General features: G+C 57.9%; 3 protein-coding genes across 12 annotated transcripts; 1 reads left to right on the top strand and 2 right to left on the bottom strand.

Annotated features, from left to right (window-relative positions):
- Positions 1-26: 26 nt before the first annotated feature.
- On the bottom strand, positions 27-10,111 carry PCSK7 (proprotein convertase subtilisin/kexin type 7). Of its 3 annotated transcripts, XM_039329803.1 has the most exons (16): positions 9,955-10,110; positions 9,163-9,668; positions 8,667-8,801; positions 7,945-8,110; positions 7,630-7,720; positions 7,229-7,283; positions 6,857-6,995; positions 5,943-6,043; positions 4,617-4,784; positions 4,115-4,222; positions 3,681-3,783; positions 2,204-2,360; positions 1,867-1,961; positions 1,697-1,790; positions 1,139-1,256; positions 27-948 (listed from the first exon to the last, which is right to left on the bottom strand). In XM_039329803.1, the coding sequence occupies exons 2-16, from the start codon at positions 9,613-9,615 to the stop codon at positions 685-687; spliced, it is 2,247 nt and encodes a 748-aa protein (XP_039185737.1). In that variant the 5' UTR covers positions 9,616-9,668; positions 9,955-10,110; the 3' UTR covers positions 27-684. The 3 variants fall into 3 exon arrangements, 2 of the variants coding, with proteins under 2 accessions (XP_039185737.1, XP_039185738.1); XM_039329804.1 differs by lacking the exon at positions 9,955-10,110 and having other exon boundaries at positions 9,163-9,872; XR_005555074.1 differs by lacking the exon at positions 27-948 and having other exon boundaries at positions 1,208-1,256; positions 1,867-2,038; positions 9,955-10,111.
- A 103-nt stretch (positions 10,112-10,214) lies between these two features.
- RNF214 (ring finger protein 214) lies at positions 10,215-16,344 on the top strand. Of its 5 annotated transcripts, XM_039329807.1 has the most exons (15): positions 10,215-10,508; positions 11,056-11,539; positions 11,929-11,988; positions 12,218-12,358; positions 12,580-12,719; positions 13,062-13,130; positions 13,331-13,427; positions 13,641-13,729; positions 14,221-14,311; positions 14,577-14,675; positions 14,762-15,135; positions 15,421-15,559; positions 15,673-15,780; positions 15,886-15,981; positions 16,105-16,344. In XM_039329807.1, exons 1-15 carry the CDS (start codon positions 10,423-10,425, stop codon positions 16,168-16,170), a joined length of 2,139 nt encoding a protein of 712 aa, XP_039185741.1. In that variant the 5' UTR covers positions 10,215-10,422; the 3' UTR covers positions 16,171-16,344. The 5 variants fall into 5 exon arrangements, with proteins under 5 accessions (XP_039185741.1, XP_039185743.1, XP_039185740.1 ...); XM_039329809.1 differs by lacking the exon at positions 10,215-10,508 and having other exon boundaries at positions 10,518-11,539; positions 15,754-15,780; XM_039329806.1 differs by lacking the exon at positions 10,215-10,508 and having other exon boundaries at positions 10,519-11,539; positions 16,083-16,344.
- Positions 16,345-17,041: 697 nt separating this feature from the next.
- BACE1 (beta-secretase 1) lies at positions 17,042-27,764 on the bottom strand. 4 transcript variants are annotated; one of them, XR_005555075.1, is made up of 10 exons: positions 25,305-27,764; positions 24,257-24,345; positions 23,883-24,099; positions 23,215-23,352; positions 22,766-22,900; positions 22,445-22,546; positions 21,975-22,124; positions 20,653-20,729; positions 19,554-19,725; positions 19,020-19,162 (listed from the first exon to the last, which is right to left on the bottom strand). XR_005555075.1 is itself a non-coding variant. In XM_039329810.1 (9 exons), the coding sequence occupies exons 1-9, from the start codon at positions 25,593-25,595 to the stop codon at positions 18,921-18,923; spliced, it is 1,536 nt and encodes a 511-aa protein (XP_039185744.1). In that variant the 5' UTR covers positions 25,596-27,764; the 3' UTR covers positions 17,042-18,920. The 4 variants fall into 4 exon arrangements, 2 of the variants coding, with proteins under 2 accessions (XP_039185744.1, XP_039185745.1); XR_005555076.1 differs by having other exon boundaries at positions 19,021-19,157; XM_039329810.1 differs by lacking the exon at positions 20,653-20,729 and having other exon boundaries at positions 17,042-19,162.
- Between the last annotated feature and the right edge of the window lie 132 nt (positions 27,765-27,896).

The raw sequence follows: 27,896 nt of genomic DNA, 5'->3' as shown, positions 1-27,896 counted from the left end.
TGTACAGAGGGAGGAAGCAGCAGCACTGGATTTTCAAGAATTTATTTTGGAAAAGTGCAAAAGAATAATTCTGGCTGCTGCTCATCCAAAGCCAGAAAAATCAAAACGTGTCCTCCAGCCTGAGGGTGACTTTGGGAGAGAAAGCCAAGTCCCCAGAAAGATCCCCAGAGGGTCCCAGGAGCTTCAGTGGAAGAACCAAGCCCTCCGAGCAACTCCCAGCCCCTCAGGCAAGGCAAGTGCAGGAGCCAGGCAAGGCCTGGTCCAGCAACGGCGTACAGCCAGTCGGGGCAGAGAGCAAGGGAGAGCAGCGGGTTGGCAGAACCAGGGCCTGCCAGGCAGTGGGGCGAGGAGAGGAGTGCTGGGGGCAGCATGAGCCCAGTTCATGGCCACAACCCCCTTCTGGCCAGCAGCAGCCCCTCCCCTCCACAGGCCAGAATTTCTCGTCCTTCGGTTGGACTGGTCTCCTTGTCCCTGCACTGCCCAGCTGGGGCCCGGGAATCCCCTCTGGGCCAAAGAGGGGACAGGCACAGCCAAGAAGGCCACAGAAAAGCCGAGTTACTTCTCAGGGAGCTGCTGGGGCAGGGGAAGCCTCTCAGCTGATCTCCAAAGCATAGAGCAGAGGGAGGCAGCACTAGCATGCTCAGCAACCCATGACTGAGGTAGACTGCTCCTACTCCACGAGGTTTAGCAATCCTCTCCCCAGTGAGGACCTTGAGATCCCCAGCCATCCTCCAAGCCTCGCAGGCCCGGGGATGGTTGCACGGCCTCGGCCTTGGCCTCCTTGCACAGGGGCACCGTGTGATCCATCACAGCTCCTTCTTCCAGGCTCTTGGAGGCCCGGCAGCTGCGAGCTGGGAGATCAAAGGCCACGTTGTTGCAAGTCAGGAATGCTTCCAGCATGTAGTAGAAGGTCCAAAAGACAGCAAAGCAACCGAGCAGCATCAGAGTCTGGGGAAGGAAGTGGCAGAGGCTTAGGTAAATCACATGGACCCTCCTCCGAGTGGGATCAAGACCCTCCCCAAAGTGGCAACTGCTCAGGGGCTCCCTCCTCCCATGCAAAGCAGGGCTGTGTTGCCAGCTGGCACCTTCTCCCAGTCCCACCAGATCTCCATCCCCCACCCAGCGGGAAGGGTGTCACCTTGAGGGTGTTGGCAGTGATGGTGTAGGGCTGCTGCTCGGGGATCCGGAGGCCTGGGGGGCAAGGCAAGGCAAAGTCCCTGTTCAGGAACTGGCCACTCATCACCTTCTCCAGCAGCCTGCAGGGGGAGAGGGGCTCTGCTGATCACCGCAGGGACAACGGGGCCCTCCTGTGTCCTCTGCTAATCACCCCAAATGACTGTCTTCCTCCCCCCAAAAGAAAGTCATGTGTTCAGCAAGTCACACACATTGCACACCAGTTGTGCAACAGGAAGGTGCCAGAGGGCAAAGCAGTGCTGGCACTGCAAAGAACGGCCCAGGCCTTGCAAAGCTGATGCTGGGCCTGGGGAGCTGCAAGGCCAGCTACTTTTCCAGATGAGCAGCCTTCATGCTGCACACTCCCCCTGCCCCCCCCCCCGACTCGCTAGTTCAGCATGCCCTTGGAAGCTGTCCCTAGAGTGTCTCGTGTGGGCATGGCTGCTGCAAAGACTTTCTGCCGAAGGGCCTGGGCAGGGAGACGCCCTGACCCTGGCCCTTCACCTCTGTCTGTCCCTCTCACCTCTGCCGCTCCTGGATCTGAGAGGAGGTCCACGATGAGCCATAGAGGGTCAGTTGCCACTGGTCCAGCCTGCCCGCTCTCTGCGTCTCATCGCCTGAAGAAGAAGCAGGTCACAAAGCATGGGAGTGCCTTGCTTTCCTATTGCTCAGGCTGAGGGGTAGGAAACTCACCCACGTCACGGATTGTCAGCTGATAGGTGCCCTGGGCCTCCTCGCCCCAGCAGCGCACAGTGGAGAAGGTCCAGTCCACAAAGCCAGTGGGATCTCTGTAGGGGGAGGCAGAGAAGTTGGGCGGAGGCTTCTCTCCTTAGCCCCCACCCGACTGAGCCTAGAAACTCTGGGTCTGCAAGAGAAACATTGTTGGGCCTTGAATGTCCAGCAAGGCCAGCTGCCAGACCGGGTCACAGGCGCCTTCCCTGGTGCCTGAGGGGATGGTCCTGCCCCCCTTTTGGTACCTGGCCCCACAAGGTTCCCTCCCACTCCTGCCCCCAAGCAGCAGTGCACTCACGAGTCCATGCTGCGTGCTGTCCCAACCAGGGAGTCCATGCCGCTGGGGCAGCGGAGGTGGATCTCCAGATTGCCACGGCGTGGGTGGGTGATGCTCACTGTCACGGCCACGTGCTCCAGAGTCTTCAACCCCGACAGCTCCAGGTCAGCTTCAGTCACTAAGGAAGGGGGGGGGGGAGAAAAGCTGTGTCCCAAATGCGGGGTCTGCAAAGGTCTCCCAACCGAGAGGCCTTCCAAAGGCTCTGGGCACTTGCTGGGGGGGGGGGTCAAGAGAACCCAGCAATGAGGTCTTTGCATCCTGCCCATGTAGGCAGCATTTATAACATGTGTTTCTCTTTCCACAAGTCTCAAGACTGCCACAGATCCCAAAGCCCCCAGGAGAGGCATTTTTAATAAGGGGCAGGATAAATTCACAGGGATCAAAGTTGATCCCTTGGCAATTGCTGAGGAGCCAGGAATTGTGGCCAGGGGAAGCAGCGCTGCCTTGCAGATGCCTTCCAGAGTATCTGCGGCTTTCAGACCAGGTTTGGATTCATGCTGACTGTTGGTAGGACCTTCCTTGAGCCTCCCCCCAGTAGGGGAGGGGGAAGCTCTCAGCTCAATCTTGCTAAGAGCTGGGTGGGATTCTCCCCTGGCAAGGGAGGGGATTGCTGTGTTTTGCAGTATTGAAGCTTGGAGCATCCCACTCCTACCCCCACCCCCACCCCCACCCCCACCCCCACCCCCACCCACCACCAGCTAGAAATCCTCCCCCCAGGCCTGACCCTGACCCCTTCTCCAAGATTTGGCATTTCCCAGCCCTGCCTCTGTCTTCTGCTATATCTTCCTTCAATAATTCCTTGTAGGGGAAAGTCTCCCCTGGACAGCAAGGCCTGCATGGAAGCTAGGAAGAAGCTCGCTGCCCATCTGGACCCAGCTCCCATGGGCAGAGGGGAGCCAGACCCCCAACCCTGGCCAAAGGGATTGGGGTGAGTAAAGGGCTGGCTGGCCAGCCAAGTGCATCAAGCGCCTCTCCTCTCCAGCCTGACCCTCTCCCAGCTGACTAGCCTGCCAGGGAGGCCACTGAGTTGCCAGGCTCCTCTGGTGCCAACCAGATGCCAAGCCAGTTGCAGGAGGGATCTGTTTCTGCAGAACTGGCAGGCAGGGAACCCACTAGGCAAGGGAAGTCTGCAGATTCCCTCCTTGGCTAAGCCTGAGGAAAGGCAGGATGCCTCTGCCGTGGACAGAGCATGGCCAAACAGAAGCTGCAACATTGCCTAAAATGGAGAGCAAGCTGCAGCCCTGGGCACTTGCCACTTCCACTGGCAGGGCTGATCCCCGGCCCTCCGCCAGCGCTCCTTGCATCCCTGCCCTTGGTCTGCCTGTCCCCAACCCCTGCCCCTCTTCTGCTCCGGGCAGAGGCCAGCCCTCCAATGAAATGGGCGGAGCAAGGCCCAATTCCCAAGCTGCCCTCTCCCTCCCCCCAGAACTGCACGGACCGTTCCAGGTGGCTTCCAACTGCCCCGGGTCCAGGGGGATGGCTCTGCTCTCCTTCAGAAGGGGGCTGATGTAGGAGGCCAGATAAGGGACAGACTCCCAGACCTGCCAGACAAACAAGAGAGGATTCTGCTTTCCTGCACCACCAAGGCAGCCCCCCACCCCACCATCGCAGACCAGCCCTCAGGCCCAGAATAAAGAGGTGACGCCAGCATGGCTGCCCAGGAGAATGGCTGCCTCTTTTCCAGGCCGCCTGAAGGGTGGGGCTACCTTCTCTGCCAGCTGCAGTTTAAGGGAGGGAGTCCTGCACCCCTTTCCTGGGAAGGTTCAAGCCAGACAGAAGGAGAGGCCCGCCTCTCTTCTGATTACAAAATGGGGCTTACACCATCACCCTCCACCGACAAGGCCCTGAAGCCCAGAGGAGGCAGGGGCGCACCTTGGCTGCGTTGACCAACCGCCAGGCATTCAGCAGTCCGAACCCATGTTGGTGACTGTGGCTTAGGCCAGCCTGGTTGACGTCCCAGCGGGCACGATGGTCTTCGTACTGTGGAAGGGGGCAGCGGGGAGAGCCGGTCAAGCCAAGGCAAGCCCCCGCGGCCCTGATCGGAAAAGACCCGGAACGGAGGGGCCATCCTTCCTGGCCAGGGCTCCCGCTTCATACAGACTGGGAAGGCATGCCTGGCACAAGCTCATGGTAGCAGGCAGGGTGGCAGGGAGAAGCAGCCTGGGCCATGCCAAGGGTCAGCACTGGGTGACTAGAATGGCTTCAGGCAGTCTGGAGGAGGAGTTCCTCCTTGGAGGTAGCCCAGAAGAGAAGCAGTGGGGTACCCTCGCCGTACCCATTAAAAGGCGCCAGCACACCATCCTGCAGGAATGGGAGGGAGGCTCTGGCCAATGGAAAGAGAGCCAGCTCAGGTGCCTCCGTGGGCTTGGCTCACCTGAGTGGCAGTGAAGACTATGATATGCTGGACATCTCGCCAGGTGAGGCAGGGGCGCACCTGCAGCATAAGGGCGATCAGTCCAGCAGCCAAGGGTGCTGCGGCAGAAGTGCCCGTGTGCCCTTCTGTGCAGCCCGTCCCCCTCTGCAAATCCCAGTCTGTTGTTGCCTGCAGAGAAACAGGAACTCTGAGAGGAGCCAGCCAGGAAGAGGCGCCAGCCTAGGGAAGTCTATTCTGAGGGACTGCAGACTCCCAAGTGGGGGGGAGCTCCAGACAGATTCTCAAGGACACAGAGAGGAGAGCTCTGATGCCTTGAAAGCAGGCAGGGTCCCTGGCCCTCCCCCCCCACGCAAAACGGATGAGTCTTGGGGTTGCCTGGCCCTTGGTCCGCTCCTTGCTGGGATGGGATCTGGGCTGCTTCCATGCAGAACTATTAGTTTCAGGCACTGAGGACGGAGGTGGGATGGGGAGTGCTTGGTCTGCCTTCTTGGGGGCTTCCCTTCTTCCTCCCTTGCCAAGAGGGGTGAGCTAACTGAGGATCTGTCCCTTCGGTCAGCTGCTAACAGCTGCAATGGGATCCTGCAAATCCATCTTTAAACAGGCACTTGCTCTGCCAGGAAACGGCAGCCAAGAAGCCTGGAGAAATTCTTCCCATTAAGGAAACATCAACCCGCTGAGAGGCCTGGCAGAAAAAAAACCAGACTTCTCAGGCCAGCCACTGGCCCTGGGAGGATCATGTCTGGGGCCAGAGGGTCAGACAGAGACGCACTCATGCAGACGGGCAGCGGGAGTCCCTGGCCTCATCCTCCTGCTTGGCTGCACTACAGGAGGATGGGCCTGTCCAGCTGGCTCCCTGCATTTGACCCATCATCCCCAGCAGAAGCCGACAGAAAGGGGTCCTTGTCATGGAGTAGAAGCAAAAGGGAGGACGCGGAGTTGCCTATTGGAAAAGCTGCAGTTGCTGCAACAAAAGACAAGAGTCACAAAGGTGTCTGGAAAAGAGGGGCTATTTTTCCTCCACGTCCTCTGCGTGGCTAAAGGAAAGTCCGAGGCTCCCGCTGCCAGGGCCTTTGCCAACAAAGGGGGCAAGATCCTCAAGGGGTCTCAGCTGGGACTTTCTCTGCCCATGGCTGGTGAGATGGAAGATATAAGCCAGGAGGGCTCTGAAAGAAAGGAGGTGCAGCTTAAGTCTGCCCCCCTTAACAGCCCATCTGGGAAGGGCCAGCAGGATACTTGGGGAATCCTCCTTGGCATCAAAAGAGACAAAGCCCCACCAGCACTGAGAAAGGACGGGCGAGCCAGGCGCTCGAGGGGGCTTCTACTCACAATGCTTCTCATCAACTTGTCACCTCCGCTGAAGGTTACGGCCAGCATGGAGGCGCACTCCTCCGCATAGAATGGCTTGTAGCCCATCTCATCCACGGCGCCTGGGGAACAGACAGCAGAGACCACGACGCTGGGACTACAAGAACCAACTGGATTCCTACTGCCTGGCCTTGCTGGCTTTTTCCCCATAGGACCAGCATTGCTAGCCAGGGGGTCTTGCCATGGGACAGAGCCCCTGAGTGTCCATAAGCCTCCCTCGCAGCCAGCAGCCTGGCCTCCTTTTTTGTGACTGCGGACTGAAGCACACGCTCCTGTGGGAGAACCCAGAGACCCACAGCTGAACGAAAGGAAGGAGTCTTTGAGGCCCAGGAAGAACACGATAACACCCCCCCTCCCCTCCCCTCCCCTCCCCTCCCGAATAGCGGCGGCCGGGCCTCTTCCTGAGCAACTCCCAGGCAGCTTCTCCGTGCCTGTTGAAATCTCCCTATGGGCTGGCAATGCTGCTCCCTTCCATTTGGACAGTGACTCTCCCGGCCTGTGCTGGTTTTAGCCTGGCAATGAGTCCCTCCCGGCCAGATGGAAGGTGGCAGATGAGCAACATCAGGCCATTCCCCTGAATTCTGCCTCAGCTCCAGGCTCAGAACGGGCACAACAGAAAGGGGAAACAAAGCTGCTCTCAAGAAGCCCCGGCAGGGCCCAGATCTTGGGAGGGGAACCTAGAAACTGTTTTGCATCTCGAACGGCACAGGGTGCAAATGCCATTTTCCTGCTCTCCTGTTGCCCAAACAGCTCCCCAAACAGCCATCAGGGCACCTGAGGCTCCCCCACAGCCAGAAAAGGGTGCCCATCTTGAGAGGGACCCTGGCCTGGGGAAGGCGAAAGCACAGAGAGCCCTGCACTAGCTGAGCCGTTACCAATGGTGACTGTGTAGATGGAGTTGGCGTAGCCATCATAGTTGCAGTTGTCATTGTGATGTCCCCCATTGCCACTGGCCACCACGAAGATGCTGCCAAAGCCCCTCCGGCCAGCAATTACGCCATGCTGCAGAGCGGCCTGTGGAGGAGAAAACAGGCAATGCTTCAGGAGGGGAGGCTGCAAGAACACCCCCGCCCTCCCCCACTTCTGCCCAGCTGACAACCTGCCAGAAAAAGGCCAAGACTGTGGAAGCTCATTAGCTGCCTGGCCCTGTGGAGGCTGGGGCACCACCGAGTCCCCCCTGGGCTCCTGGGCTCTGGCCCCCTGCGAACATCGGGCACACAGCCCCCCACATATGCCTTCCTTCATACCCGTCCAAGCTGATGGGGGCCATCCACTGTTTTGCCATCATCATCTGGGCCCCAGCTGCCAAGGAAGAGGCAGAGAAGGGCATTTAAAGGCACGAGGAGAGCAAGGGCTGGGTTCAACATGCACACAGGACACCCCCACACCAAAAGAGGGCAAGGGGACACTGAGTGAGCAGGCATTTGCTGTCCTCTGCAGGAGAAGCCAGGAAAGCCTCTCTGGGCAGCCCACCAATGGCTGGGTCCTTGAGAGGAAATTGGGGAGGAAAGAAGTACGGTCACCATCTGGAGTTAGTTATCAAGTAACAATGAGGGCAGGACAAAAATACACAAAATAAATGTCTCTAGGGCAGCTCACAACACAACCACGGCAGGCCCTGCTCCCAGCCCTGTGTCTTCCTGCAGACCTGCAACTGTAGATGTCGTTGATCTGATAGTGCTTGTTAAAGGCGACGGCCTCCAGGCTGTCTGTGAGGGGCCCATCCAGCACGCGGATCCCTGTGGGACAAGAGACTCCAGGTGACGCCACCAGGCATGGGGGGGGGAGGAGTTTGTGTGGCACAAGGCCAAGGAAGTCTGAAAGTACAAATTTCCTTTAGAACCTTAAGGGGACTGGGCCTCTTTCTCTGCCCACTTATGCAGCTGGGGGCTACTCCCTCTCTTACCCGATTGGAAGCTAGGCAGTCTCCCCCCTCCCCTGCAGAACTGGAAGGGAGCAACACCTGCAATCCGGCTCCCAAAGGCAACGCCCACAGCGCAGAAGCTGTTGTTGGACACGGCTGCAATTTCTCCAGCACAGCGGGTCCCGTGGTGGTTGCCGTTCTCCTCATCGGGGTGGGGCATGGGGTCAGGATCATTGGAGTTCAAGTCGTAGCTGCCTTCCGGGCTCTGGGAGAGAGAGCAGCCTGAGACGCCTCCTCTCATGGGACCAGGAGGGGGAAGCCAGCACATTCCTGCCCATGGCCTTCAAGCCTGAATGGACACCAATGTCCAGAACTCCCAGCCAACCTAGCTCAAACCCAATCAAATCCTCCTCCAAAGGGCTTGAAAAAGCCATCCCCCAGCAGCACTACAATGCCCATCTTGGCTGCCAGGCCATCTGAGAGGAAAGCTAGCGGGGTGGGAAACAGGCTCCGTCCCACTGCTTAATCCACTGAGAGGCTCAACAATTCTAGGGAGGGGAGACCTTCTGGAGAGGCTGCAGCCTCATCCTCGCAGCCCAGAGACAGCTGCTTTCTCAGGGGCACCTCTGAATTCATGGGGAGCCCAGCTTCCTGGGCTCCCCCCACTCGTTCTTCACCGAGGTCATCTGAGCCAACCACCCAAAAAGGCTCCCCAAACCTAGCCCAGACTGCCCTTCCTCTGCCCACTTGCTTTCCTGGTTGAGAAAGGAAAACGCCACCCCATGGACTTGAACTGCGGCGGGGGGGGGGCAGCCACTCACGTAGTTCGGCTGGATGTCCTTGATGGTGTGTTCAACACCATCATCCACCACCACCACTGTCACCCCCTGGCCCGTCACATTCCGCTCCCACACGCCTGTCACGTTGATATCCATCCCGGGCCTCTTGCGATTGTCCTGGTTACGAGAGCAAACGTGGCCAGCAAGGGGACAGCATCAAGAGAGCCTCTGGCCCCTCTCAAAGCCATACTGGTGGCGGCAGCCCTCAGATGGGCTGCTCCCTGGCACAGTGGCCGATGGGGGCTGGAGGAAGGCGACTGTTGGCCCGGAGCCCCTCCCCCCCCAGCCAAGACGCCCACAGGGAACAGAGCAGAGAGGCCCACGCCCCCATTTTAAGGCCTGCTGCATCCCTCCTTCCTTCGACGGCTGGAACAAGGGGGCACAGCGCAGGGATGCCCAGCCGGGCCTGGTGGAGGGCTTCTAGCGCCAGGGGCCTGGGGAGGGCAGCGACTACAGCCCACCGGGAGACCCGGCTTACCAGGTGCCACTGCTGGGGGAACTTGGGGTCGTTGAAGTGCAGGGCGCGCTTCGAGCGCTTGAGGAGCCGCTGAGCCGCGTGCCACCCTACGCCTGCGTGCCGCGCGAAGAGGGCCTCGGCAGCCCTCCGGACCGCTCCGGGAGGCGGGTCGGAGGCGCTTGCAGGCCGGTAGGCCAAGAGGTAGTGGCCCTTCAGCTCGCCGATTCGGCCCACGTTGACCAGACGGGCCTCGCGGGCCAAGTCATCGGCCAGCCGGTCCAGATCCTCCTCGGGACCGGTCAGGCGCACGGCCCACGTCAGGCTCTCCGGGCAGCGGGCAGCCGAGCAAGGCTGGGTCCCCGGCGCCCCGAAGGCGCTCCTAAGCCCGCGGGGAAGCAGCAGCAGCAGCAGCAGCAGCGGGAGCACCAGCAGGGCCCGTCCAGGGCAGCGGCGAGCGTCCCCGGCGGCCTCCATCACAGCCCTCCATGGCGGGGCCCGGCGCCCCGGGACAGCATCGGACCAGCGGGCTGCCGGGAGAAAGGGGGGCGTGAGCGGAGATCCCTGGCCGGACGGGCCGCCCGGGCCAGCTTGTCTCCGGCTGCTGTGTGCTCGCCCGAGCGAAGGGAAGCGGGAAGCGGAGCCAGCCCCGCGGAGCGCCCAGCCGCAGGACCGGCTCCCTCGCCGCCAGACTCGGCGGGCAGCGCTGCGGAGGGCGGGACGGGGAAGCTCTCCCCTCCCTCCCTCCCTCCCTCACCCCCCCTACGACTAGCCCAGGCCAGCCCGCCGCCCCCAGCCCAGCCGAGGGGCACCCACCGCGCGAGCTGGGGCGGAGCCGAGGGCGAGTCGAGTTCCGGCGGTGGGAGAGTGCCGAACGTCACGTCCGCTGCCCGCTGAGCCCCTCCCTCCCGGCTGGTGGGGCGGTGCGGGAGGCCAGCAGCCGGCAGCATGACAGTCTTCCTCGGTAGAGCGAGGGGCGGAGCCTCCGCGGCTCGCTCTGCACATGCTCGGGCACTGCCCCCGCTCCCGCCCGCCCCTCCCGGCTGACAGGGGGCGCTGCGCGCGCGTCGGACTTTCACTGTCGCCGCTCTGGCCGCTCGGCCTCGCGGCGCCGCCCGCCGGCAGGAAGAGTAGGCCGCGCCAAGGCGGCCGCAGGTCGTGCAGGGCGCGTTGTGACGGGCGAGGGTCCCGCGGCCGGAGGGCAGGGTGAGCGCCGGGCCCGGCTTCCCGCGGCCGCGTCGGGCTGTCCTGGAGGGGCCACGGCATTCCCCCTCGGCCCGGGCGATGGCGTCGGAAGAGGCGGCCATGGCCGAGGCGAAGGCCCCCGCGGATGCGGAGCCCCCCCGCGCAGGCCCCGGCGCCGCCCACAGGTAGGCCGGGCGAGACCGGGGAACGGCCTGCCGCGTCGCCGCGAAGAGGGCCCTGCGGGAGACGGGCAGCCCGCAGTCGGAAGGCCGGCGGGGGTGGGGGTGGCTGCGCCCGGAGGGCCGCTCGGGGCCGCTTCGGCGCCCGGTCCTTGCCCTCCCTGGGACTCCAAGGGGCAGAGCAGCAGCAGCAGCTTCTAGGGCCGCCCGCTCCGCTCGCTTCTCGTCCGAGGAAGGCCAAGCGGAGCTCCTGACGGCTTTCGGGGGAAGCGGTGGGGCCGGCCTGGCAGGCGGGAAAGCGGTTGCTGTGTCAGAGTCGCCGCCTTTCCCGGACCCGATTCGGGCAGGGCTGGAGGCCCGGGGGTTGTTCCGCCCGGTCCCCACCGCGGGCGGGCAGTTTGCCCAGAACGGAGCTGCGTGCGATGCTCCGAGGGCACCAGCCGAGCCGCTTTTGCGAGGCGTCTGCAGAAAAGGTATCCAGCACCTTGACCCGTCTCTCTCCCTCCGCCCCCCGCGCCGCCTTGGTTGGCCCCGGCGACCTTCCTGTGCGCAGAAGCAGCTGCCTCCCGCCGGATCCTGCCAAGCCCAGCCGGCCGCGGGAGCAGGAGCCCCCCGAAGATGAAACCGAAAGGGACCCCAGGGACCCGGGCTCTCCGTCCTCCTCCTGCTGCTCGCCTGTTCCCAAGCATCGCACAGCCCCCAAAGAGGAGTCTGCGTCTGAGGCTGCTGACTTGCCTCCCGCCAGCCCCTCAAGTGAGGCACCCTCCCTGCCTGATCTGGACAATGCTGTGGGTGAAAAGAGAGCCTCCCTGCCTGCGGAGAATCCACCAACGGCCCTGCTGCTTCCACAAACAGCCCACTCCACAGACATGAACTGCTCCAAGGCTGAGCTGGGGTCTTGGATCTTGCAGCACGGAAGGCGGCAAAATGGCTGCCCTGATTTGGAAGATGTGCGCTTGGCAGCCTCTCTGGGCATGAAGAGCCAGGGCCAGGACGATGATGGGGCTGCAAAACCGTCCCAAAACATTGCAGTTCAGGTCAGGGAGTGAATGCTTTGCTGAACCTTCCCTGTAGGAAGTGGGACTGGGAGGGGAGGCTTGGGGCCCTCATAAGGGGCCTGGTCCTGCATGAAATGCAACAAAGAGAAGGAGGCAAAACTTGGGTGGTTTCTTCACCTCTGCGGCAGTCCACGAAATCTGGGTGGAAGAGAAAGACGGTGTTAAGCGGGTGTCTGAACTGAGGCCTTTTTTCTGCTTCAGTTAGCATTGGAATAGAGGACGAGAAGGCTGCGACTAGACCACTAGCCAGGCCCAAACCTTTGTGGTGCCACTTGACCACAGGCTGCTGGGCAGAAATGGTGGGAGTCAGAGGAAATCGTGTTTCCTCCTCTGGTTGCTTACAGACAAATCCTCTTCTCCCTTTGCAGACTGACTTCAGGACGGCTGACTTGGCAACCAGTACTGATCTGAACATCGAGAAGAACCTGGTAAGTATGGGACTCTCCTCTTCCGGTAGTGGTGTGGGGCTGCGACTGAAATGCACAGTGTTCATGTGGAGGGGGGCGTTACGCACTCCGCTCGTCGAACTGTTCTGCTTGGCATCCTACCTAGTCAGGGTCTTCTAACCCAGCCGGGGTGCTTTGGCCATGCTGGCTTAAGGCTTTGTCTTTTGAAGGTGGCCCAGAGAATTCAAACCTCTCTCTTGCTGCCCGATAGGACAAGATGATGTCTGAGAGAGCTTCATTGAAGGAGCGATACCAAGAAGTCCTGGACAAGCAGAGGCAGGTGGAGAACCAGCTGCAGGTGCAGCTCCAGCATCTGCAACAGCGCAGGGAAGAAGAGATGAAGAATCACCAGGTGAGATCAAGGCTGCCTCCACCAGGTCTGCAGTGGCAAATCAGGGAGTGCCAAGCTCAAATCAGGGGGGCACCGGGGAAGGAGGAAATTTCATCTGACACCAGCTGAGAACAGCTGAGTGGATTATCAGTTGAAGAGTGCTGAGCCCAGGCAAAGTGTCTTGAATTTTGAAACCATGTTGAGAATGCTGAGAACATGCTACTGGTCGTTTTCTGCATTAGGAGATCTTGAAGGCCATTCAGGATGTGACTGTTAAGCGGAAAGAAACCAGGAAGAAGATGGAGAAGGAAAAGAAGGAGTTTTTGCAAAAGGAACAGGACCTGAAGGCAGAAATTGAGAAGCTCTGTGAGAAAGGCCGGAGGTATTTCAGGGTGCCAGCTGCTGGCCTGTTCAGAAAGATGATTCTGAAGGGGGCAGCAGGTCACGGATACAGGCGAGCAGAGCAAGGCACCTAGGCCCACATTTCTCCCGCAGCAGTAATCTGAATCAGCAATGCAGGAGGTCCACAGTATCCCATGGTAGCAGCCCAGGTTCAACCTGCTGAGCCTCCAAGCCAGTTGTGCATGTTTGCAAATCTGCAGCATTGCTGCCTCTAGTCCAGACCCCCTTGGCTTCCAGTTGCGTAGTGCAGCTGCTCTCCTGGGAGTCTTGAGCCCAAAGCATTCACTGGGCTGCCCTCCTCTCCCTCCCTGCCTCCCCCCAGGCTTTTGAAGGAGCAAGAAGAGAAGGAGAACAAGATTGTTTCGTTGATTGCTGAACAGGCAGAGGAGAAGTAAGCCGGGGGGGGGGGGAAGCTTATGCATTGCCCTGAGCATCACCTCAAATGGAAAGGAGGGGAAGGGACTCGTGCACACTGTCCCTGAGGCCTCTTCCTATTTTTGCCAGCTGGAAAAGCTATGTAGCTGGAGGGTAGCTCCTCCAGGGCTCCTGGCAGGCCCCTTCGTTCAGTGAGCATCTCTGCTTGCTCTGCAGGGAAGCATGGGAACTGGAGCTGGGCAAGCTGAAGAACCAGCAGAGTGACATCAACCGGTCAATCTTGGAGGAGACGGAGCGGGCCTGGAAAGCAGAGGTGGGGGTACGGGGGGGGGGCTAAGCCTCCTCTGGGGGCTCTTTGCATCAGTGGGAAGGACACGGCCCCTCTCCAGGTGTTACTTCTGCAGCACCCATGAGGCTGATGTGGCGCTAGATGCCCAGTGGCTGGGGGGGGAGGTACTGTGACTGTGCTTTCACTGCCCACTCAGACATGCCAGACAGCATAAGCAGGTTGCCCCCCCCCTTTCAGATCCTATCTCTGGAGAGCCGAAAGGAGCTCCTGGTGCTAAAGCTAGAAGAAGCCGAGAAAGAAGCAGAGCTGCACCTCACCTACCTCAAGTGAGCATGGCCACAGGCGGGCTCAGCGGGCAGAGAAAGCACCATTGCCAATCAGTGGGGTGGAGGGGGGGTATCCTGACCTTGGAGGCCAGCGGGCGAGTTGCATCAGCCACCTTTGGGGAAAAAGGGACTATGTATCTGCAAGAGGAGGCCCGTAGTACAAGATTGAGTTTTCATCTGGGGCGGAGGGGCTGCTCCTGTCAGGCTCTTTGCGATGCTCCAGCTGGGAAGCTCAGCCCTGTCTGCAACTGCCACGTGCTGCTCTCCTGTTCTCCTGCTTCTGGCAGGCCTTGTTGCCGGCTCCGTGACGTCACACTTGTCCTTCTGTGACTCAGGGTGCAACATCTCACTCAGAACCTTGGGCTTAAAAGACTTGGGGAAGGGGAGGAGGAGGAGGAAGAGGAGGCTTCTCCCCTTCAGCTGGGGGAGTCTTGGTGGTTTGTGAGCTCAGGGCAGAACTCTTTTTGCCCCTTGGCATCTCTCACACATAGGTCAGCACCCCCTACGCTGGAGACAATCCGGCCAAAGCAGGAGTGGGAGACCAGGCTGAACAAAATACGGATGACCAAGGAGAGTGTCCGTGTAAGTGCAGAAGTGCACCCCTTCCCTCAGTGGAGCAGTGCTTGTGCCCTTCAGGATCATGGGAGGCATCCCAGGGCTGTTGCCATTGAGGCTTTGTGGGCCTCCACGGAGACTGCTGGAGGTATTTCCTCAGGATGAAGCTGGAAGGCCTCAGGAGTTTTGTGGGGTGTTCCCTTTTTGAGGTGCTGCTGAAGCTCTTCTCCAGGAGTGTTGTGCCTCCCACCCTGCTTGCGTCCACCTTGCTCAATGCACATCTATCTTCTAGGACAAGTTCAACGACCACATCCAGCTGGTACGGAACGGGACCAAGTTGAGCAGTCTCCCACAGATCCCCACACCCCCCCTGCCCCCGCCCCCATTGGAGGTGAGCCAGGGGATGCAGAAGGCTGGTATCGGGGCTCTGGCCACTATCGGGCACCAGACTAATGGTCTTCTTCCTCCTTTCCTCAGACAGACTTTCTGCTGCCTCCTTTCCAGACCAAGTCCTCTCTCGCCCCCCAGTTGCCCTTTCCCATCGGGACAGTTTCCATGCCCCCGATGGTCATGCCTAGCGCTGACCCACGGGTGCTCTCCTTCCCCCTGCTGAACCCCAGCCTCATCGCCAGGCCCAGTCAGCCTTCGCCGACTTTGCCTGCAGCCCAGGAGCGGAGCAATCCCTGCCTCTCTTCCCTGGTCGGTTCCCATGGGGCGCCTGGACCCTCGCTGCCTCCCCCCCCAGGCCTGGGTGGAGTCAAGACCCCATCTGACTTCCATAGACCCCCTCCCGTGGACAAGCTGGAGAAGATCCTGGAGAAGTTGATGACGCGCTTTCCTCAGTGTAATAAGTGAGTGTAGGAGCCCCAAGGGCGAGGGGCCCCGTCTGCCCTAGCTGGCTTCCCTGGGACGCATCCAGGCTCGGACTGATGGAACAACCTGGCCTCACACAGAGGCTCTCTCTGGCAGATGGGATCTTCCAGCCTTCACCCACTGGCTGGTAGAAGGTCTGTTTGCGGCCAGTGGCCCATGGGAGAAGGCGGCCAGTGGGGGACTCTGCTGGGCAAGAGCAGCCCATCCCCTGCAGGGCTGGCCTGTGCCCCTGCTGAGCCCGTCCCCTCACCTCTTCTTCACAGGGCCCAGCTGACCAATGTCCTCCAGCAGATCAAAGCAGCTCGAAGGACCTTGGCGGGACTCACCATGGAAGAGTTGAGCCAGCTTGTGGCAGCCAAAGTGGCAGAGCAACAGGAACTGGTGGCAGCTGTTGGCACCCAGGTGAGCTGGCCGGCAAGCCTTGGGCATTCTAAGCATTATGAGGCTGAAGGCAAGCTGTGGGGTTGAGTTTGGCTCAGACTCAGTCTAAGGGGGTCTGCTTTCCTCTGCCGCAGCCCCATAGCCGGATGTGCTCCCCCTTGTTCCCTGGTCCATTGCCTCAGATCAGCAACCCTATGTTCTTGCCACCTGCACAGGTCTCCTACTCTGGGACGCCACCACAGGTGAGTCCAGTGGGGTCTTCTGAGTTTGCTCAACTCACATTGGGTGAGACCCCTCTCCCATCCCTTGCCTGGACTTCATGCCTCTTTGCTTTGTTTCTCTGCCAGGCACCTGTGACCTGCAAATTGTGTCTAATGTGCCAGAAGCTGGTCTCACTCAGCGACCTGCACCCCATGGCCTGTTCACATGTGCTGCACAAGGAGGTGAGGGGCCGCTAGGACCTCCGGGTGGGGGGGTTGAATTGGCCTGATTGCATAAAGAGAGGTTTACAATGCCCCCTCCCCCCCTTCTCCTGGGGCTGAAGGGCAGCACTTGTTTCCTTGCAGTGCATTAAGTTCTGGGCTCAGACGAACACAAACGATGCCTGTCCCTTCTGCCCCGCCCTGAAATGACCCCGGCTGAAGTGGAGAGGCGGAGGTGGCTTCCAAGGGGCCTTGTGCCCAGTGTTTGTATGGCTCTGTATTTATATGGCAGTGTATACACCTGTACATTTTTATTCTATAGGGAATGTGTGTATAGAAAGTCCACACCCATAGCAGTTCATAATAAAATGTGTATATGATGCAGTAGTTGGGCAGGACCCTCCTTTCCCTACTTCAGAGGGACCACGGCTCTGCTGCAGAAGGTGGTGTGAGAACTGGAGCATTTTTCCTCTGCTGTGGGGATGCAGCCCGAGAGAGTCCATGGCTCTGCAGAGTGAGAGATGCTCTTATGGGCACCCCGAGTGGCATGGCCTTCTCTGTTGCTGCTGTCACGGACACTTGGATCAGGACAGACGCTGTGGGGCTGTGGGATTTTTCCCTACCCTCAGAATTAAGATGGCCAAGGACCCACGGTGCTGGCTGTGAGGGCCCCTGGGACTGCAGTCTGGCTTGGATTGCATGGCACCGTCCCATGAATTAATGGCAGTGGGTGAGCATGCATGAGCGTCTGACTGGAGGGGGGGGTTATGGCCTAAGTTCCTTCTGGGACTTCGGCATGGAGGGGGAAACTCCCTCATTGTGAAGGCATCCTCTGATGTGAGACATACTGAAAATGCATAGCTGCACTGGGCAACTTCCAGCGAGTAGGGTCCTGGTCAATATTGAGTGGGACTTGTCCCCTGGAAGACACTAATTTTACCACAATTTGGCTCAGCACAAATGGCCCTCACAGGAGGGAAAAACATCCCCCATCCTGTCCCACCTCTCCGTATGGGCAGCGTAAAACCCACAAAACCAGACCAAACAACCTGGCATTTACCAAAATACAAAACACAGTTAAAAGGTTTTCTAGCTTGTTTCTTCTTTTGCATTTGAGACAAAATGGGAAGATTGGGGAGCTAATATTACAAATATTTACATTGTACATTTACATTGTACATCAAATGTACAACATTTAAAATATTGTACAAGCACATTGACTGCAACTATCCCCGTCTCCCATGGCCAGCGTCGGTGCTGAGGATCTCCCAAGGAGTGTTCCATTCACAGCAGTGGAGACCCAGTGGGATCTCTGTGCCCTGTCGGCCTCCCAAGGCTTTCCATGCCAAATCCCTGCCCAGAGGACAGAGGTCCCCAGTCCCACAGCTGTCTGCTCCTCTCAGGCAGACCGCATCCAGGAGCCTGGAAAAGGTGGGGGGGGTCTCACAATACAACAGAGGAAACTAACTCTCCTCACCCACTTCTGTCCGCTGCAAAGGAAACACCTTGGACTCCACACTGCAGAATTACAGAAATTGGAAGAGACCTTGGAGGTCAACTAGCCCAAGCAAAAACCCTAGACCACTGCAGGAGAGCTGCCTGTGCTACTGAGGGGTCTGGGCCCTGCCCTGCTCCAATACTGCCTGACCACGTGTTGCTCAGCAGAGGCCCCAGAGCAGGGATCAGAGTCCAGGCTGCCCATTTGGCAGAGAGGCAGCTATTTGGGCGCCCACAGCTAACTCTGCCGCCACAGAGCCTGGGGAACGGCCAGCGGCTCCTTGGCAAGTCAGCTGCAGGCTACTGAGGAAAGATGTCTCTCTGCCTGTCCATTCCCAACTGCGCAAGGCCACTGGGTGCCCAAGCTGGCAACAGAGCTGCTTCGGCCTCAAACCCTCTGAACCTTCCCACCCTCCTGGGCGGAGGACAGGAGGAAAAAAGCTGGGCCAGATCGGCAGAAAGGGGTGAGGAAGAAGTGCCAGAACCAGGCCACACATTCAGCTTGCTTGGCATCCAAGACAGCCAGGCAGGAGGCTGGCATTGGGTCCTGCTTCTGTCAGCAGGGACTCTGCCAATGGGAGAGTTCCATCTCTCTCTCTCTCACACACACACACACACTGGAAATGGGGGCCTGGCACTTTGACCTAATGGCCAGCTCATGGGGCCTCTGTAGCAGAACTTGTCTGGAGGAGGGGAGCCCACTGGATCCTTCCCGGGGAGGAAGGGCAACACAATAAGCAGGAGGGTCTCCCCACCCCCAGGTGGCTGTTCCTGTTACAGCCATAAACTTCATTGATTCCTGGAATTCAGGTTTCTACAGCCATCTAGAAAACCTCCAGTAACCCCTTCGCCAATTCAGTGGGTCCCTCATCTTGAACTGATCCCTGTCCCAGCAGGCATGGGGAGAGGGGAAGAGATGCCCTTGAAATGGTGTCACCAGACATAAATTCCAAGCAGGCACCTGAAGACTCTAAAAGTGGGGTATGGCACCCCCCCTTCAGTTATATAACTATTGAAATCTAGAGAAAAAAGCACACACCCTTAATAAATTAAAAAGAAGCACTGCTCAGAAGCCCCCCCCCCCCCCTTCACCTAGCGCTTCCGTGATGCACAAACTGCAGCAGTCACTGTTACTGGCAAACTCAGTGCAACAGGAGAAAAGGTGTTTTCCGGAGAGATGACAGGACCCAGCCAGTCCGCCTGCCCGCTGCTTGTGTTAATTGTGGAACTTCTGGGACACCAGTGGAAGCAACGGCTCTTCTGCCAATCTCCCTGCCCACCATAGGCTGGAGGCTGGTAGTTATGGTAGGCCCTGGGCGGCAGCTGAGCAAACCCAGCAACAGCAGCTGTCCGCATGGAGAAGGCAAAGGCCACAGCAGCGCTAGGAGAGGGGACGATGGTCCCAGTGCCCATGCCCAGCCATGTTGCCAGCATGGGCTTGGGGCTGGGGGGGAGGGCAGCGCTCACTTGAGCAGGGAAATGTCATCAGCAAAGTCATCGTGACCACGGCGAAGGCAGCGCAGGCAGCGCCACTGCGAGACCATCAGGCAGAGAGGAAGCATGAAGAGAGCGCAAATGGCTGCCATGATGTATGCGATGGTCATCAGAGTTGACTCGTCCGTCTGGGGGATGTTGTAGCCACAGTCCTCCATGTCGGGGTGCAAGAAAGGCCCATCCACTGAGGCTGTCCAGAATGCATCCTGCACTGAACACGGGAACAGAAGGGGAAGAGGCAAGACGTGACTACAGGGGCCTGACTGAGGCCCCATCTCGACCTGGGCCAAGCACCGGGCCAGGGATGGCGAAGGAATGAGAAACGTGACCAGCTCATGTGTGGGGAAGGCCAGGCAGAAGCCAGCTGAAAGATGGAGGTCCGGTAACCCAGGGGCCCAGGGAGAAGGAGTGCTCCAGACATGTTGGAGGGCTGATGACACCACTTCACAACCTGCCAAAGAGAACACCTGAAGGGGCTGAATTCAAGCTCCATTTTCATGGCCCTGGAGGTCTCCTGCAGGAGCTGGGGGGCTGTTCAAGTCTGGGAAGCAGCAGATGAGACTGCTGGCAGCGCTTGCCCCCCTCCCTGCTCTGAGACCTACCATGGCAAGTGCTGACAGCAAAGCCAATGCGCTTTTGAGCCCGGTCAAAGACCACGTAGAAGCCCTCCATGATCACTGCCCCCATGACGGTGCCAGTGGAGGACTGGGAGACAGCAAACTTGTAGCACTCGTCCTGGGAGGTAGCCACGTCCTCGACAGGCCGTAGGTATTGCTGAGAGGAGGCAACAAAGACATGAGGCCATGCCTGAGAAATGGTGTCCTGCCTCTTCAGGTCAAAGGGGCAGCAGACTTTAGCATTCCCAGGAGGATCAAGGAAAGCCATGCACACACACTGCCTCTGAGACGTTCATCATTTCACACATTCCTGCATTAAGCTGGTTGAAATGAAGTCCAGCCATTTCTCCAACAGAACTGGAAGGACCTCGGGAACTCATGTAGTCCAACGCCCTGCCAGATGCAGAATTCCACTATTCTGGCATCCTGACAGGTGGGCATCAGGCCCATGGAAATCAGTCTGTTCTCAAAGATGTCTGTTGCATTTTTTTTTCTGACATCCAACTCAAACTTTTCTCTGTGGTCATTTAAATTGCGGTTTCTTGTCCTGACTTCTAGGATGACTCTGAACAACTTTTCTTGTCTTCTACACAACAGACCTTGAGATATTGGGAGACACACAAATTTCTCTTCCAGGCTAAGCACATCCCATGTCATGAACTTCTCCTGTTTCCTATCCAGGGCCCTTGTCCTCTTGGCTGCTCAACTCTGATCTGCTTCAGGGTTTTTCAATTCCTTCCCAAAATAGGGCGGCCCAAACTGGGCTACATATTCCAAGTGCAGTCTGGCCCATGAGCCATAATGAGAATGATGACTCTTCTTGATTTTGATCTCTGCTGCGTTTTTCTTTCTGGCTTGCCAGGAAAAGTTAAGCAGTATCCAAAGTCAAGCTCAGAAATTAATCTATGGATCAAATTTACTGCCTGAAAAGATCTGATGTATATTTTTAAAGTGCTATTGTAGGACTGGTATAGCTAGTTTTAGCCAGAGGAGCTCCATTTTGTGGGCAAAGGGCCTTTGGCCTTTTGCTCACTGCTGTTCTTAGCTGTTTTCCCTTTGGGCTTCTCGTCCTCCAGCCTCTCACCTTGCAAGGCCATGTGGCAGCCTTATCACATAACAAGGACTGTCCCAAACCAGGACAGCAGGGGAAACAAGGCTGACCTGTTGGAAATAGATTACTTAGTTTGAGTGTACGAGCTCCCTTTTTCTTGTTGCAGATAAATCAGCTAGAAAGTTTTACATGCTTAATTACCAGCCTTATCAGGGAGGGACAGAAGGGTTACTTTGCCCCAGGGAAAAACAAATCCAGCATTTGGATTGGCCAATCAACGGTTTGGCCAATACTGTCTTCACAATGTGTTAAAAGTCCCTATTTTGAACTTTTCTTATAGGTAATGTCAGTATTATAGTATTGCTACTGTACATAACAAAATGCAGTAGTCCTTGACTTATGACCATTCTTTCAATGACCATTCAAAGTTACAATGAATGAATGATAGCTATGACTGGTCCTTGGGAGTTACGGCCATCCCAGCACCCCAGAGTCACATGATTAAGATCTGACTGTTTAGCAACTGGCTCACACTTAGGATCTCTTTCAGTGCCCTGATCACCAGTTGCAGCTGGCTTCCCCAGAAAGTCAATGGGGAAGCTGTCAAGGAAGGTCAAAGTCGCTAAGTGAAGTCTCCCCCATCCACAATAACCCCCCAGGCCCTCTGAGATAGCCCCGTGCCTCTCATATACCCTCCCCAACACGTGCTGTGCTTCCCTGGACCTCATCCACCCCCTTACTCGCTCTCCCACTCAGTAGCAGTCACTTACCTACTTGCCAGCCTGGAACTTGCAACTTCCTGCTGGTTTCCCCATTGACTTTAGTTGTGGGAAACCAACAGGAAGTTGGTTCACCTAAGTACTGTGGGGTTCAGTGAGGTTTGGTTTCTGAGTACAAGCAGGACTGCAGGAATTGCTGTTGCTAAGCAATGCTGTCACTTAGCAATGGAAATTCCCATCCCAATTACCACTGTAAGTTAAGGATTACCTGTAATGCTACAGGTGCCCTGGGCTCTCTTGCTCAGCCTCTGAGTTCTTAACACTAAGCTTCTGATGCTGCTTAAAATGTGCTTTTGAAAAGAATGGACAATTCTGTATTTCAGTCGTTGAGAAAAGCTGCACATTCTTAGCGCAAAGGCCGACATTGCTCCATGCCATAACAAATACCTGCCCAAAGTTCAAGTCCTGGAGGGTTGGCCGTTTTTCCCAGGCTGCCCAAAGACCTGGTTTCTACCAGCAATATTCTCAACTGACCTTCCTTCAGGGTCCCCACCAGTCTCCTCCTCTCCCTCTGCTGATATTGCCCCCCAAACAGACCCTTCCCCCTACTCTGACTGCTGAGAAGCTGGCACCCACCTGGGGCAGGATGCTGATCCGGAAGGAATGGTTGGTGGCCTCCCCCATCAAGTAGAGAGAGATGACCGGGAAGATGTTCCAAGGGGTCGTTCCCACTTGCCAGCAAACCAGCTGCTCCCCCAGCCAGAAGCCATCCGGGAACTTCTCTGTCTGTGGTGAGGGAGCCACAACAGAAACTGCTCAGCAAAAGGTAGCCTCCAGCAGAGGCCGGAAGGGCAACAGACTCTCTGAAGTTGAAGCTATTTCATGTTCCACACCAAATTACTTGTCCCCTCACTTTCCATTGCTTCCTCAGCTGCAGAACCTCAAAGGCTGGTTCTAGCAGGGACCAAGCGCAGCCCCTTCCACACACCCCAACAAAGCCAAAATCACTGTTGGGGTACCCTGCCTCTTGGGGGATGCTGGCTTCTTGAGCAGGAGGGGAGATCCCTGCCCACAAATGATCCCGCCTGCTCACAGGCTTCTCTCACCGAGGAAGCTGTCTTGATGGATTTCACTGCCTCCTCAAAGACCTTCTTGGGCAGCCGAAGGTTGGTGGTGCCGCTGTCCACAATGCTCTTGTCGTAATTGTACTAGGGAAGGGGGAGGTCACAATTCAGGTGCTGGTTCCATATTGGTGCAGGGGCCCACCCAGCCTGAGCAGGGCAGGAAAGCTGCTCGGGAGGCAGCAGGGCACTCTCTGAAGGAGGAAAGGCCGTCGCGGTGCCGCTACTCCTTCCACCATCCAGCTGAACCTGACCAAGTCAGCTGAAGCGCCTGTGCCAACTCCCTCCCCCCAGCAGCCCCTTCACCTCCTTGCAGTCCATCTGGAGATCCTGCCCATTGATCTCCATCTTGACTATGACAACCTCATAGTACCATTCCTTCCGGATAGGGGTGTACCAGATGTTGCCCCTGTAGAGGGCCTGGTCGATGCCCCCAATGATCTGTGACGAAAGGGAAGAACAGAGGAACTCTTAGGGGCCGGAGGCAGAGAGGCCACCCAGAATGGGGCTGAAGATTGGCCTATATCGGGAGCAGCTGCCTCTTGCAACCCCCCTTCTTTGGGTACAGGCACAAGCTGACCCATCTGGAGGAAGAAACAGGGCCTAGGCTGTAGCCATCTCTAAATGTAAACACTTTGCGCTCTCATTCTGAGTCTCTTAGTTTATTGAGGCCATTTAAAGGTCATGATGCTATAATGGGGAGCCACTCTCTGCAAACAAAAGAGAGGTAAGGCCTTTTGGTTGCATACTCTCACCATGCTGCCCCCCACGGACGCCAGGGTCTCTGAATCATTGGTCGGGAAGCTGGTGCCACACAGCTGCAGGGAGAAGATGTTGGCCACCTGCGTTTGCTTCACCAGTGAGTCAAAGAAGGGCTCCAGGCTGTTGTCTGGCTGGCGGGAGAAAGAAAGAGGGGCATGCCAACAGTGTGGTTGGGCATTCTCACTCAGCTGAAAAGAAGCATCGTGTCAAGGCCGTGACTTTTCCAATTCCCCCCCCCCCCCAGCAATATATTGGGACCGTATCTTCCAGAATTCCTAATTGGCCACGAATTAAGGGAAGCATTACTGTAAACGATCTGGAGGGTGGAGGGGCACGGGGAGGGCTGGAGGGCTTTAACCATCTTCCTGACCTAAACAGGGTCTTGGGTTGCTCTGGACAGCAGTGCTACAGCCACTTCAAGGCAGGGCCTTCGCTGAGACGGCTCAGCACACTGAAGTCCAAAGGGCAGAGCTGTGCCCTAGAGAAGGCTGGCAACTAGCTTGGAAAGGACTGAATTCTGCGTTTGAAACACCCTAGAACAGACTCTCCCCTAAGGCCCAAACCAACCAGCTGGTATCTTGCTCAAGAAAAGAGGGGGTGAGCTGCGCCACTTGCATGAAAAGAAGCTTGAGCGATGCACAGAAGGGTAAAAGAAGCTCACCCGGGCAATTTCGGCATATGCCAAGCCCAGAATGCCTTCCCAGTTGGAGCCATTGATAAAGAACTTGTCCGACTTGATGATGGCGGCAATGTTGGCACGAACCGTGACATTTGGGCCATGAGGGATGGCCACTAAGTCAGTGCCCAGCTCTCCCTCCCACTTCCCTTGCGTGTAGGGCACGTAGACTCCCTTCCGCAGGTCCCGATAGGTGCTGGAGCTACAACAAACACGAGTAGAAAGTCAGGGCTCACCCCCTGCGGTGCCACGTCCCCCCTGCCTCTTGCAATGTCTTGCTGAAAGCAAGCTGGGGGAGCTCTCGAGTGAGGCCCCCTCTCCTCTCTGAGCAGCTCACCTCACCGCCCTTGCCTACTCACAGCTGGCACTGGTAGTATCGCTGCAGGAACTGATGAGGGGCTGCACCCACGGCAAAGTTGCTGCTTCCAGTGTCCACCAGGATATTCAGCTGGAAGAGAGAAGAGCCCGAAGGAGACTGAATCTGCTTCACACAAAATATTGGGAAATGTCTCTGTAGTCCCAGCCCCCCATTTGACCAGACTGCATTGGTTTCCAGATGTGGTGGCTACATCTATGGTTCTGACTAGCCTAGGAGACGCACTCTAGAGGCAGCAGACAACTTCTCTGTGTGCTGATACCAACCAGCCCCATAAGAGACATTAGGGCTTTATCCGTTATCTTTTTTTGCAGCAACGGCTGTGGTGAAGGCCAAGGCCGCTGTGGCTCTCCTGGCTTTTTTGCTGTAGACCCCAGCTTGAGAGGAAGGAACATGATAGTCAACAAAATGCACAGTTGCCCTCAGAGGCAGCCCTGAGCCAAGCAGCTCAGGTGAGCATCTCCCCAACTCAAGGTCAAAGCTAGGCTATCTCAAACCCCGTCCTATCTACAGTGTGCAACTGCTAGACTCGCCCATGATTTGCACATCTCCAGGAGGCGGTTCTGGAAAGAAGCCACACCAACACCATCCCGACCAGGGCACAGAAGGTGTCAGAAACGGTGACCCTCCTACTGCATCGCGCCCAAGTCGTGGTCCTCCCATCCCTGCAAAGGCCTGCTGGCATGGATCTCCGGGGCCAGACGGCCTGGAGGATCAGCGGCCCCAAAGGGCGGGGGCCTTTCCGGATGCTGCGCAGAAGAGAGCATCTCTTGCAAATTGGGAGCCGGGATGGGTCCTTCAGAAGCAACCCGGACTCGTCGCACCGCTTTCTACGGGCCAGGATGATGCTCCGAGCGATCCGGAATCGGGGGCAGCCACCGCGGACGGCAGGGCCCCTCGGAGCCGGTAGCCACCGCAGCCCGGGCAAGAGAATTGGGCAGGCGAGGAGAGGCGCCCACCCTTCCTCAGCAACACAGCGGAGCCCGGGAAACCGCCACCAAGGCGCCTCGCCCGCGCCCGGAGCCGCTCACCTTCTGCGGGGGGCTGCCCACCGTCATCTCCACGTAATAGCCCTGCCCCGATTTTCCGCGCAGGTTGTCCACCATGGCCACGAAGCTGCTGCTGCTGATGGCGGCGGCGCGGCTCCGGGGTTGCTCCCGCTCGCCGGCCGAGCGCCGCGCCCGCCCTTCCGCCGCTGGCGTCCCGGGCAGCGCGCTGTGCAGCGGCAAGCGGAGCCCGGACGGCCCCGCCGGGGCGCCTCCGAGGCCGCGCGCCCCGCCCGAGCCCAGCCACAGCCAGAGCGCCAGCAGCGCCGGAGACATCGGGGCGCCTCTGCGGAGCGGCGGCGGCGGCTTTACAGCGGCATCTCCGGCGGTTGCCAACGGCGCGGCGGAGCGGGAGAGTTGGCTGGCCCGCGGGCGGAAAAGCGGCGACGGCGGCGGCCAAGCTTTCCTCTGCCGGAGCTCGCCGGGAGCTGTAGTCCGGGCCCGGGGGCGGAGGAGGTGCCTCTGCGCAGGCGGCGGGAGGAGGAGCTGCGCGGCCGGCGGGAGGTGGGGGCGGAGGCCGAGGCCGCTGTTCAATCTCGTCCGCTCGGGGCCCGTAACTCGGCCGGAGCGGGCCGCGGCGATGGGAGGGAGATTCCTTGGGACGGCAGGGTGGAGGCCGGAGCCCCCGTGCCCGCCGGCTCATATACCCTCTTCCGGTAGGACCGACGCTTTTGCTCTCGCGGTCCGGAAAAGGCCCTTCTCGGGGCCCTCGGTGGAAGCGGCCTGCCGGGGGATAAGCGCCGCGACGGACGGGCGAAGACGTCCGGGCTTCTCGGCAGCGGAAGAAGCCGCCGCCGTCTCCTGTCCCTCGTCCTCCCGGCTCTGCTGCTTCCGTGGTTTCGTGCATCCTGTAAGTGGATGAAGCATCAAGGGAGAAAGCCCTCCCCCTTTCAGGCCCAGAGGGGTTCTGGACGCGGCTTCGGAGTCCAGTGCAGCTTAATAAGGTCACAGGCAGCAGGCGCAGCAGGGCCGCCAACGGGTACACAGGTAGGCCCTTCACCTTAAATGAATGCTTGGCTCAGGCGAACCCTGGCCCCGGCTTTCCCATGTACAATGATCTGGGACAATACACTCACTGGATTCACGCGTGGGATCCTTCGCTGGGAGACTGCCTAAGGCGCAGCACAGGGGCAGGGACCCTGGAGCTCCTCTCTGATGACAACTGCATCAGATTGGCGCAGATTGAGAGGTAGCCTGCCAGTTACAACCTGCCCTGCTGTCTCGTGACTTGGGCAATGGGCAACCTGGCCTTGGATCACCTGAACGCCTTTTTGCAGGAGGCCCTCCCAGCCTGAGAGGGGGAATCCCTCCCACCAAACGCCACTGGTCCCACTGACTTCACAGTTACCAACACTGACCCCTAAGCGGAAGCACGAGGCCTAGGTGCTCCTCATGCAGCCAGAAGCCCCACAGTCTGGGAGCATCCTGTGCTTGCCTTGAGCCCCTGGGGCAAACCAAGCTATAAAGTACCACCACCGCTCCATTTAAAAAAATAATTTTGAACACATTTGCCAAAGAAACAGCCATGTTAGTTTGATGGTCAGAAGAGCTTCTCCACATTACAGCACGAAGCACTGGCTGGCCGGCTGCCAGACTAATCTAAGATGCTCAGCTTCTGCACTGGCTTTGCTTGCCAGTCTTCTTCATTTCCCATTGCAAGCTGTTTTTAAACTGGATCTCTTCAATAAACTCCATATTTGGGCCATCTTGGGACTTGCTGAATGGTTTGCTGTTGAGGGCCTGAGACCCCAGCCCTGAAAGTGCTTCATTTAAAAGGGACATATTTTCAGTTATTTTCCATCTCCTTTCATCTTGTCTGCATAGAAACTCAGAACAGGAAGCTGCCAGTAGCTTAGCTAGATCAGAATAAGATCCGCACGCTTGGCAACCATTGCTGAAAGCAGACCCTACAGAGAAATCACAGCTAGAGGCATAGGATGCTGTTAGAACAGCACCTAGCAGCTTGTTTCAGCTTGGGATGAGGGGCAAGCGGGGGTCTATGTGGTATAGATCATGCTAAGAACACCTGAACAGGACGGCTTGTATACTTGTTATTCCACGCTGAACATCATTGCTTATACACGTGCCATAATATGAAATTTGCAACCAATCAATGTTGCCATTTTGAATTTCCTGTACCTTGGGGTACAAAAATAGAATGCCTGTCTTGTTCAGGGCTCCTCGTAGCCCCTTTGCTTCTGATCAGAAATAAAGGGATACATTTCCACTTTCCTCGGCCCTGCACTGTTTATTGGCTCTTGTGCGAACTACAGTTTGACTTTTGGCCATCACTTTTATTGCACTGATGTCTCAATGTTTTCCTGCCATAAAACAAGGCCTCAGATTGTCCCCTTCTTCTCTGGGTGACAGGAAACATTTTCCAAGCAGCAGGCTCAAAAGCCAGGAAGAGTATTGAAGTTTGGCATGGACATTATGGGCAGCTGGTTAAAGCCAATTTGCCTGGCTGCCCTGGGGTAAATCCAAGGATTGTGCTGGTCAAGCTCTAAGATGGATGTTACAGGCAATGCCCACTCCCCCTCCCTCTTCAGAAAGCGAGGACTCTGTTCCTAAACCAAG

This window comes from Crotalus tigris, unplaced genomic scaffold, assembly GCF_016545835.1.
Source record: "Crotalus tigris isolate CLP2741 ecotype Arizona unplaced genomic scaffold, ASM1654583v1 scf7180000024416.509849, whole genome shotgun sequence".
NCBI classification, from domain to species: Eukaryota; Metazoa; Chordata; class Lepidosauria; order Squamata; family Viperidae; genus Crotalus; species Crotalus tigris.
Note: the sequence above shows the minus strand (reverse complement) of the source record. Positions and strands in the feature narration are given on the sequence as shown.

What these genes read in the sequence shown, in the direction of transcription:
- PCSK7 (XM_039329803.1), bottom strand. Translation starts at nt 9,615, where the DNA reads ATGGAGGCCGCCGGGGACGCTCGCCGCTGCCCTGGACGGGCCCTGCTG. An exon ending in TAGTCTTCACTGCCACTCAG is followed by an intron (nt 4,223 to 4,616) that starts GTGAGCCAAGCC and finishes CCCCTTCCACAG; the next exon opens with TACGAAGACCATCGTGCCCG. An exon ending in GGTTGGTCAACGCAGCCAAG is followed by an intron (nt 3,784 to 4,114) that starts GTGCGCCCCTGC and finishes TTTGTCTGGCAG; the next exon opens with GTCTGGGAGTCTGTCCCTTA.
- RNF214 (XM_039329805.1), top strand. Translation starts at nt 10,925, where the DNA reads ATGCTCCGAGGGCACCAGCCGAGCCGCTTTTGCGAGGCGTCTGCAGAA. An exon ending in AAGAGATGAAGAATCACCAG is followed by an intron (nt 12,359 to 12,579) that starts GTGAGATCAAGG and finishes TTTCTGCATTAG; the next exon opens with GAGATCTTGAAGGCCATTCA. An exon ending in GCTGAACAGGCAGAGGAGAA is followed by an intron (nt 13,131 to 13,330) that starts GTAAGCCGGGGG and finishes CTTGCTCTGCAG; the next exon opens with GGAAGCATGGGAACTGGAGC.
- BACE1 (XM_039329810.1), bottom strand. Translation starts at nt 25,595, where the DNA reads ATGTCTCCGGCGCTGCTGGCGCTCTGGCTGTGGCTGGGCTCGGGCGGG. An exon ending in CATATGCCGAAATTGCCCGG is followed by an intron (nt 23,353 to 23,882) that starts GTGAGCTTCTTT and finishes TTCTCCCGCCAG; the next exon opens with CCAGACAACAGCCTGGAGCC. An exon ending in GGATCAGCATCCTGCCCCAG is followed by an intron (nt 19,726 to 21,974) that starts GTGGGTGCCAGC and finishes GCCTCCTCTCAG; the next exon opens with CAATACCTACGGCCTGTCGA.